At 37.4% G+C, this 10,505-nt stretch overlaps 2 protein-coding genes and 1 long non-coding RNA gene across 3 annotated transcripts; 1 reads left to right on the plus strand and 2 right to left on the minus strand.

Annotated features, from left to right (window-relative positions):
- Nucleotides 1-2,201: 2,201 nt before the first annotated feature.
- Nucleotides 2,202-3,226, minus strand: LOC121805811 (probable ribose-5-phosphate isomerase 3, chloroplastic). Its single transcript, XM_042205820.1, has one exon. It carries the CDS (start codon nt 3,165-3,167, stop codon nt 2,358-2,360), a length of 810 nt encoding a protein of 269 aa, XP_042061754.1. The 5' UTR covers nt 3,168-3,226; the 3' UTR covers nt 2,202-2,357.
- Nucleotides 3,227-3,997: 771 nt separating this feature from the next.
- On the minus strand, nt 3,998-10,250 carry LOC121805194 (serine/threonine-protein kinase Nek1-like). The gene is made up of 15 exons (XM_042204986.1): nt 9,964-10,250; nt 9,203-9,347; nt 8,986-9,052; nt 8,746-8,811; nt 8,164-8,210; nt 8,026-8,071; nt 7,829-7,909; nt 7,695-7,737; nt 7,574-7,623; nt 7,411-7,492; nt 7,237-7,286; nt 6,509-6,582; nt 6,228-6,279; nt 5,317-5,763; nt 3,998-4,938 (listed from the first exon to the last, which is right to left on the minus strand). Exons 2-15 carry the CDS (start codon nt 9,286-9,288, stop codon nt 4,258-4,260), a joined length of 1,872 nt encoding a protein of 623 aa, XP_042060920.1. The 5' UTR covers nt 9,289-9,347; nt 9,964-10,250; the 3' UTR covers nt 3,998-4,257.
- LOC121805195 lies at nt 9,352-10,241 on the plus strand. Its single transcript, XR_006051310.1, has 2 exons — nt 9,352-9,468; nt 9,861-10,241. It is a non-coding gene; the product is annotated as an uncharacterized LOC121805195 (long non-coding RNA).
- Nucleotides 10,251-10,505: the final 255 nt, after the last annotated feature.

Genomic DNA, 10,505 nt, shown 5'->3' on the forward strand with positions numbered 1-10,505 from the left:
AATTTAGTTAATTAACAAAATGATTGGATTGTAATAAAATCAATGTTTTAAGTAGTAGTAGTAGTAAATTTACACGAAATATTAGTACTACATATGAATAATACTCCATATATATATGGTCTCTTTAGATGGTGTCATAGGCAACTTAATTTTTATATTCCATTGTTAAAAACTAAAATCAACAAGGATTATTATTTCTTCAAACAAAATTCCTTCCTATTCGTTAGTGCATTTTGATTTTGGCATAGTAAAATTTTACTAGTATAATGTGTTTGTTATGAATCATTATCTAATTTACAATGACAGTGAGTACAACTTGTTTATTGGCAAACTAGTGTAACATTGTTGCACAGATCATTAATTATTTTTATTTTATTGTCACTAAAGTATTCCATCTTTTAGTAATCCATATACAGTCTTAAAATATTGGATAGCAAATTATATGACAAAAATTGCAAGTTGGAAATCAAACTATAAATTCCATTGCAAATATTGATTTTTTAACTTGCGAGAAAGATTAATTATTAGTTCAATATCCTAATTCAGTTTGAATTTGAGCATTATGTATTCCAAATGTACTTCTATATAATATCCATAAATGTAAATAGCCAAAAAATCATGAAGTTTGATGGTCTATTCTGCGACTAAAAAGTGACCAATTATATCATAACTTTGACATTTTTCTCAATTTTCCCGTAGACTATGATTTGAGAAAATTATGTATATGATTTTTGCGAATGAAAAATACCATACGAACAAAACATTCGGTCATTTAAACGATGTAATATAACTGAGTCGATTATGTCTTTTATTTTTACATATATATGTATTACATTGATAAATTAAAAAATGTATCATGATGTCATTTTTGCTATGGGACAATGGAGAAAAATGTCAAAATCATGATACACTTGGTCATTTTTTAAAGTTACGTGATAAATAAGAATTTTACCAAATTTCATAATTTTAATGGCAATTTGCCCTAGTATTTATTAATTTTCCTCAAAATTTCCCTTGTCAATATATGGATAATGATAACTTAAATAATGTATAACATATAATATGAGAAACAATACTACTCCCTCTGTCCCCTAAAAATAGGAACTTTTGAAATGACACAAGTTTAATGCAAAATTCGTAAAGCAAGAGAGAGATGGAAAGATAATTGTGTTAGTGGAAAATGGTCTCACCTTATTAAAGAGAAAACAATTTTCTTAAATAGAAAGTTTCTATTTTCAGGTGACGGATAAAAACGAAAAGAACTTTTATTTTTAGGGGATTTTTAGGGGACCGAGTGAGTATGAAATATAGGCTACTAATTGAAATTGTCATGAATACACTATCAAAATATAACTGAAATTGAAAATGGAATAAAACTATAGGAGTACATCAATTATAAAGGGGTTTAATATTTGAACCGTGTAGCCAATGGTATCATTATTTAGGATAATAGTATGTAGTAAATTAATTTTTAAACGTATTTGCCCAAAATCAATGAACATATAACTTATAAACGGATTTCCTATATATTTTTCAAAATTTTATAATTTTAATTCAGATTTTTAAATTTTATTACTAATACAAATAATTATTAATGTTTGCTTATCATATTCATTCAAAATGTTTGATGAAACTAGCAATATATTCGATATATGATAGTACTTCTCTTATTTTTCTTATTTTATAGTTGATGCATTTCTTTTAGGCATGTAATTTAAATTTGATATTTAAAGGTTAAATACAGAGAAAATAAGTTTCGAGTTCTAGATGAAATTGCCACTAAATTTTACAAGAAACATCCATAAAATTTCGTTGGGATACCTTTAAGCAAAACTTGAAAATTTTGCTACTTTTTCGCAATTACTAAGAGATTGAAAACTGAGACATTTTTGTACAGTATAATAAAGTGATGGAATAAAATTGCATACTGTATTTACTTTCCATGATTATAGATTGCCGTTATTGTTATGCTTATCAAAATTTAAAGCAGAAGACAGACAGAAAGGAGATACTCCTACTTATTTGCAGAATAAATTGCAGAACATGCTAGATTAATACTTAGAATTTATAAACTTTGAATTAGTCTTTCAACCACATTACCAGAAGATATAGCACTGCTAATCATATTTTTCATCTGGATTCTGATAGTTTAACGGACCAATAGTCAGTCATGCTATAAATTCATGGCCCCAACAAAACACTAAACTCAAGAAAAGTGACAAATTTTCTCCATTTATTTGAGATGGTGAGTTACACTGACTTACCCCAAAAGCAATGCACAACAATGTAGTGACAAAAAGTCGAAGAAAACTAAGTCAATCATCAAAAATCCCCAATTCTTACCAAATCGGCAATCATCACTTCGTCTTGACGCTGATTCCACTCCCACCGGCGATAATGACAGCGGTGGCCATATCCAAGAACAATCCATGATCCACCACCCCTTCCAATGCGGCGATCTCCCTCCCCGCCGCGCCGGAATCCCTAATCGGAGTCTTGAAATACAAATCTACAATGTAATTCGAGTTATCCGTGACGTAAGGCTTCCCTCCGCCGTCCAATCTGAGCTTCGCCTCGCATCCCTCCTCCTTGAACAGCTCCTGCAGCCTCACCAGGTTGTAATTCCAGCAGAACTGCACCACCTCGACGGGCATCGCGAGCCCCGATCCACCTAGCCCCGTTACCAATTTAGAGTCGTCGACGACGACGACGAACTCGTCGGCGGCGGCCTCGACCATCTTCTCGCGGAGGAGGGCGCCGCCGCGGCCCTTGACGAGGTCGAGGCTGGGGTCGACCTCGTCGGCGCCGTCGATGGCGAGGTCGATGTGGGGGTGGGCGTCGAGGGTGGAGAGGGGGATGCCGAGGGAGAGGGCCTGCTCCTGGGTGCGCTTCGAGGTGGGGACGCCGACGATGTCGGAGAGGGTGCCGGATTTGAGGAGGGCGCCGAGCTTGTCGACGACGAAGGCGGCGGTGGAGCCGGTGCCGAGGCCGAGGACCATGCCGCTCTTGACGTACTCGACGGCCTTGTCGGCGGCGAGCTTTTTGAGGTCGTCTTGGGTGAGGACGGGGGCGGAGGCTTTGATTGAGAATTTGGGGCGGAGATGGACGCGGGGGTTGTGGCGGCGGAGGGAGGCGGGGGGGAGGAGGGATAAGGTGGTGGCGGCCATGGTTGGTGGGGATTGGAGATTGGGGATGTGTGAACTCTCTCTCTCTCTCTCTCTCTCTCTCTCGAGCTGGCGGGTGTTTTGTGATGTGGTGTGGGTTGGTGAAGGTGAAGGGTGGGTGGGTGGGTGGGTGGGTGGGTGGGGTGAAGGGTAGGTATCGGCCTTTGCGGCGAGCAAAGACTATCTAATCTAACCTTATCTTTATTTAATAAAACATCTAAAAAGAGATTTTTTTTAATTATTCGTTCTCATTTACAAATTACAAATAATACTACTACTCGTTAATTTCTAAAAACTGGTTAAATTTATAAAATACACGCCTAGACCTGCACAAGGTTTACCGAACCGGCGGTTAAAATCGAAATCGTAATTGTCAGTTACGGTTCCGAACCGAAACCGTCAATTTTTTAACATTGGTTTGGTTCAGGTTCAAAAATTTTTGAACCGGAACCGTGCTGGAACCGCCGGAAAACCGTGAAACCAAGCCAGAACTGCAAAAAACCGGCAGTTTGGAACCGTGAAAAACCACCGGAAAACTGCCGGTTGGGAACCGAAACAGAAACCGGCGGTTTTGGAACCGGAACCGTAACCGCAAAACACCCTCGCGGTTCAGCAATTTCCAAAACCGGAACCGCCGGTTCCGGAACCATGGGCACCTCTACTCACGCCATCCCAAATTATTTTCTCTACATTCAATTTTGGAACGTCTCAAGCTATACTTGTTAGTATATTGATCGGGGAGTAATCCTGTCGTGAAGGCCTGAGACATGAACTCAACAGAGGACATGATGAGCACCATAAGTACTGAAAAAGTAGAAAGCAACAAACAAAAATAGCAGAAATTTCTTATAAATTACAGTGGATCATTAATGTGTTCTGATATTAATAGAGAGCACCATAGAAATTTCAGATATTGAGTTTCCTATCTCATCCAGCAACTAACCAAATCCCAGTTAGGTACTAAACCAGAACTTGAAACTGGCCTAAACAAATTAGGAAACTATAACATGATCTGCTAGACTCATCTGCCTAAACGAATTACACGCCAACAGTTTGGTAACGATAGAAATTTATTCCATACATATTCTAATTTCTACACATGTTGGCAAAGATCTTCTGGTAGGAGAGTATTTTCTTTGAAGCTCTTAGTCAACCAGATTGCAGTTTCTCTTGGAGACACTTTTCCCGGTCCGAATGGCCCTAACAACACCCCAAGTTCCTCAATTCTCGCTTCTTGAAATAACCTTGCACTGAACTCGAGCAAGCCTTCCAGTGCTTCTGCTCGTTGCCGGTAAGAGGACATGTCAATTCTGCGGGGCCGTTGATCTGAGGATGTTCGGCTTGAGGCACCAGCTGTGGCATTTTGATCTGAAGACTCACTTCCATCTTGCCTATCCTTGTGTAGTGTAGAGCAAACTCCTTGCCAGTTATTGAAGCTCAATCCATCCGATTTATCCGGGAACTCAATGGTATATCTATCTTTCATGATAGAACGGTCACCTTGTGGGGATCTGGAGGAACCCTGTGCGGAGGTTAATGAGCTTCTGCGGATAAGGAAGGACTCCTCATAGGACCCTAAAGGAAGTTCAAACATTTTATCGATTCGAGGGGAATTGACAGAAACATCCGGAGACTTGATGCTGTCAATGTTTCCAAGAGGTCCAAGACTGGGCGTGTGACGATATTTATGGGCTGAGTTTTTTTGTGGCAATGGAAGAGAGGCTCTACGAGTAGTTGAAACAGGTCTCTTAACCACGCTTTTCGATGCTTGAAGCTGAAAATAACATTTTTCAGTTACGTGGAGCACCAAGAGAGAAATCCATAGAACCTCATCTACTAATAATGTTAGGTAAAGTTAGGAGAGAAAAACAATTGGTTTTTTAACAAAAATATACAAGTTCAAGCATATGAGAGTTATAGTATTATGCGATTATATTATCTCTTAAACAGTTCACTACATAGACCCAGTGAGTAAGGCTGCATGGCAAAATAAAGATACTATGAATGTAATGGTACTTTTCATGAGATTTAAAGAGAGTTGCTTCTGGGAGCAAAATAAAAGTACGTTAGTTTAAAAGGTAGCATCTGAACAAATTATCATGATAGGAGAAACCAGAAATGTACGAAGCAGATAAGTTTTGTATGATCGTACCAGTTTATGATTCTTTGAAAGCTGTGGTGTTCTTTTTGAAGCACTTGAAGCTTTTGTTTCTGTATCTTTCTGGACTTTTGAGATTTTTGAAGTAATAGTTTTTGTAATGACAGTCCCTTCATGCGTGCTTCCTGAAAATAATTCTTTTGTTCTAGGATGCATATTGGAAGGATTAGTTGTTCCAGTTATCCGAGTGAAAGAATCATAACTTTGCTCAGCTCCAGATACACTAGGATTTAAAGTCCTGTCATTTCCACATGACGATCGTCTGTCTCTATATGCTGGAGGTTGAACATGGGAAGGCTCTGAAAATCTAATTGTCCTAGTGATGCCCTTTTCTGTTTCCGTGCATTGACTTGGAAAACTGGTGCGTCTGGGTGAATTGAGCTTCAGGTGAACATTGAGTACATACGGTTGAAGGTGTTGGTGCCTGAGAAGTTCTGCAGCCTGCCAAAATTACTATCCTGTATTAGTAAATAGAAAAGATAGTACTACTATATTATTTTGTAGATGGTATGCATACGAAGTGAGGGGCATAATACCTTCTTTCTTTGACATAAGGTCAAAGTTATTAAATAGTTCATGAAACCAAAAGGATCAATGGGGGCATATCTTGCAATTGCAGTTGGACACAATATTAATCCGCTTGCAGTGGTTAAGATTTATACCTATACATCTAGAGATGAGAACTAAATCATTGGTTAAGATCTACGATTACAGCAAGTGACTTTGGCAGCTCATCACCTTGCCTTCCTCGATAGAAGGTTATAGTAGAAGTAGATACTAGATATAATGAGGTTTCTAACGACTATTTGGATGTTTGAACATTTAGTTTGTAAATCAACAAACTAAAATAGCTACTTATGCAGTAAACTGGACTGAAAACAATTAGTGCGTTCCAAATGGCTTACACTAGGACGAAGTTCTGGATTTTTCCTCAGCATGCTTTTCACCAGACCTCGGCTGCAATGCAAGAAGTAGCATACTAAAGTTAGGCTAAAAAGAGTTGTCGAATTTTTTCAGGAAAAACCAATGATAATAGCATCATATAGCAAGATTCTGAAATCTTTTATCTCTCTGTTATTCTAATAAAAGAGAAAGTGTCTGCATCTTTTTGCGAGTAGAGAAAGAGAGACCGACGGACTGGCAGACACGAGAATACATTTAAGAAAAAGCAAGAAGAGGAACTCACAATGCACCAGAGTATTTGGCCGGCAGTGGAGCAACTACGGACTTGTTTATTTTGTTGATGAGAGCTTGCATATCCTGTCCAAAAATGCGGAGAAATAGAACAAGATTTTAAAGAAGCTTTCAACTTTACCAACCAAAAATCAACAACAATCATACTATTCAGGGAAGACACAAAAATAACAAGCAAACAAAGTCGTGGTGAGCCTAATGGCTTGTTTCTAGAAATAATCCAACAAGATAGTCAGTTAATTATTAGCTGGCCCTCATGATTATGGTCGTATAAATGGATAACAATCATGATTCACACTTAAGCAGGCAATCTGCTGATTTCTTGTGTGAGATATAAGATTTCAGGCTGCAGGCTCACAGGGTTAATGCTCTTCAGTAGTCGGGTTCAACCTCAAAATAGAAAACATAAAATACATAAGAGTATCATTGGAATTCGAGCAGAATAACTTACTTCTACGGCCAGTCATTATATTACCGCTACCAATGAGCATAATTCACGAATTAGCGGAGATGAAAAACGTGTAGCAGAAATATTAAAAGTTTAGAAACACTAAACCTAGCAGCAACTAGACATTTTCATCTTCGAAAAATATAGGGCTTATGCACAGAGGTCATTCAGTAATAATATTACCAAACAATCATGTTCAGGTCTCAATATCATTGCAGTTTACAAAGAATATACCATAAAATTGTGACAAGATTAGGTCTGCAGCAACTTACAAATGCCTTGAATGCAGGTTTAAGGGATGTCATCTCATACATGCAGCATCCTGGAAGATATTACATACCAGGTTCAATGAGTTTGAAACGGACTACTTAAAAATAGGCTGACTTAATCCAGTGTATTGTATTTTCTTTATAATGACAGCATGAAGCAATAAATATTTAGCTTACCAAGTGACCATACATCTGATTTGGAGCCATATGGTATATCTGCAAGCAGCTCGGGGCACATATAACTGGGAGTACCAACAATCTGAGGAAACGATGTATGAACAATCAATGTGATGCTAGAACAATAATATGACTGAAAAAAAAGACATTCTGAAATGTTTACCGAGGAAGCAAGCTCATCTGAACTCAACATTTTGGCAAGTCCAAAGTCACCTGGAATAAGTATGCAGTTTAGAAATTGCTTTCAAATTCCAATAACAATAAATTAAAAGATGAAATCTTACCAAGACGAATGTCTTGATCTTTTGTTAAAAATATATTCGAGCACTGCAGAAATTGTGCGAACATTAAAACTAAAATTTCATAGGTTCATAAACATGCATTGTATCTATCAAGAAGGAAGTCTGACACAACTTACCTTGACATCACGATGAAGGATATGGTTCATGTGTAAGTACTCCAGTGCTATGAGTAGTTGGACAAGCCATGTACAGAGCTTCTGCGGAAATTTAAAGCAAAGAAAGAAAGTTATCAAAACATGCAGCAATGACCGGCTAGGGGAAATGGGAATAAATAAGCATAAGAAAAAATAAACTAAACTACAAGAGAATTTACCTCTTCAGGAAGATGGACACCATTAGCCTTTTTTATGGCTTCTGCCCTACAAACAAGAAATGGAAAGCAAGGTTAAAGAATTGTCTGTGTTCCCTTTTCACATCTACAAGAGCATATTAAATGTGAAAAAATGCTTACATGTCTCCACCTTCACAGTAACCTATGACAATGCAGACATAGCAACCCTGAGATAAGCAACACACATTTTTAGCTCTGACTGATTGCAGAGACTGGCTGATTAAAAAAATGCATATACAGAACAGATTGCAGATACTGACAGTACATTTCTAAATATGAATTACCTACAATGCTAACTTTTCTTTTAATGCTTCTCTGGTGAATGCCACCAATTTAGTTTCTATAACAACAATCAACGGTCAACAGAAATCAGTTGAAGGAACTTCTAGAGATTTTCCCACAATAGAGATGGAAAAGGTTGTTTATTGAATCGTACACCCCTTCTGTTCAGTTGGCCATCAATCAGCAAGCTTATAATTCTAGGTATTTTCAGTAGTTTGGAGTCCTAAACCACTTTAGGTTGATAGAAACCTGATTACGAAGTCTTTAAGTTACATTAGCCTTATTTCATTTCTAGTTTGAACCACTAGGAAGCTAAAGGTAGCTTAAATTAGAAAAGTTATTTTAACAGTCCTGCTTGTCAGCCATCAAATAAATTCACATCGCAAAGTCAATGAAGACGCGTCGGCATCACTTTATTACCTTCTCCACCCATGAATCTTTGTACTCCACTATAAATGGATTTTGCATGCTGGATATAAGTGCCATCTGCATAGCAACAGAAAGCTACTTTGCTTAATAAAGAGAGTATTCAAAACATCTAGTTCCATCTGAGAGAGAGAGAGAGATAAAAAACACTTATAGTTCTAGGCCTAAGGATTGAAAAACTTTCTTTAATAGAAAAGAACAGGAAAATTAATTATTTAAGAAGGAAGGATTGACCTCCTGATGTGCAGATCGCCGTGTCCTGTTGGTTTGGCGGGCAAGACGAATCTTCTTTAACACATACCTTAATATCCAAGTCAAGATAATGAGGCAACAAATGGTTAGAAAAAAACAAATTTACAAAAAGTTATCCAGTCATGAATCATGATGCACACATGAAAAGGACAGGAACAAATATGATGCAGCCATCTATATAACTATACTTAGTGCTCACTTCTTCTTTTCCTGCTTATGCCTCACAAGAAGTGCAGAACCAAAAGCACCCTTGCCGATCTGTTCCAGTATTTCATACTTGTCCATTATATATGAAGCTACTTCTTCTACTAGGCCACCAAGGCAAAACCTAATCTCCTGTCACACTGAGCAACAACAAAAAAAACGTTGATGTATATGTAATACTAACTTTTTTGTTCAATCTGCAGAAGAACAGGAACATGAATTACAGGTCAAGAAAAAAGATACCAAAAGATAGTGAAGCAGGTATGATTCATGTTACCCAACCATAGACCCCAATAGCATTATATATGTGTCGAAGAACGATAACATTTAATTCATTCAAAAATTGAGAGATGCGAGCATCAATTCTGAGTGAGAAATTTCTGCAACTTTAAATATGGAAACATGAGTAAGTAAAAGAAGCGGTTACTAAACATGAAATAAAGACACTGATATCATTGATTCGAATTACAAATGAACAGGAAAATGTATCATGATATAAGCCTTGATTTACTCAAATTTCAACCACCGCAATCAAGCTCAGTAAGAAAAGGCCGAACTAAATTGCAAAGTAGAGTCATAATTAAACAGTTTAACAGCAAAAACTAAAGAAGGAAAGTTAGATTCGGTTTGCATTTGACCGTCAATTTCAACAGATTCATTCTTAGATTTCACATAAAGAGGCAGCCAAAAAGCAAAAGCGCGAACAGAAACTACAATTAGCAGAAAAAGAACAAAACTAAAGGAGAAGCGATTCACCTAAAATGTGTAGTTCTTCGAATCACGAACTGCTGGTAATTTGAAGACAGAGAAAGAGCAATGCAGGAAGGTTGAATTCTACTAACATCCAGCAACAGTAAAAACGACGGCGCTGCGATGGTGGCGATATACGCGCAGGAATTAAGAAGCTGAGTTCATTCTTCCTTCCTCCATCACAGATTCAGAGTGCAGCACCACTGTTTACTTCTTTCTGCTTCCAACAACACACACATTGTAGAGAGAGAATATAATATTATCAAAAGCGACGAGTTTTAATAGTGATGCAGAAGCAGACAAAATGTAGAGAGTAGATTATATTTAGATTACTTTTTTGAGTAGTGTTTAGGAACCGTAAATATAATTATAATCAATCGAATTAAGATAATTAACCAGGGCCAGGCAACATGTGACTTCTTGGTGATGGAAATTTCCACATCACACGATCCTTAGTTCCTTACTAATATTTCAACTTTCAACTTTCAACCAACACCAAATCCAGAAAAGAAATTCATGATTGCGATACAACAAAAATATATCGCCAA

This window comes from Salvia splendens, chromosome 5 (assembly GCF_004379255.2).
Source record: "Salvia splendens isolate huo1 chromosome 5, SspV2, whole genome shotgun sequence".
Lineage (NCBI taxonomy): Eukaryota > Viridiplantae > Streptophyta > Magnoliopsida > Lamiales > Lamiaceae > Salvia > Salvia splendens.

Bases quoted from the DNA above. Each gene is read 5' to 3' on its own strand.
- LOC121805194 (XM_042204986.1), bottom strand. From the start codon at position 9,288: ATGGACAAGTATGAAATACTGGAACAGATCGGCAAGGGTGCTTTTGGT. The intron at 7,738-7,828 runs GTAAGTTGTGTC...CAATTTCTGCAG, and splicing joins TCCTTCATCGTGATGTCAAG to TGCTCGAATATATTTTTAAC. The intron at 7,287-7,410 runs GTAAGCTAAATA...AATATCTTCCAG, and splicing joins ATCAGATGTATGGTCACTTG to GATGCTGCATGTATGAGATG.
- LOC121805811 (XM_042205820.1), bottom strand. From the start codon at position 3,167: ATGGCCGCCACCACCTTATCCCTCCTCCCCCCCGCCTCCCTCCGCCGC.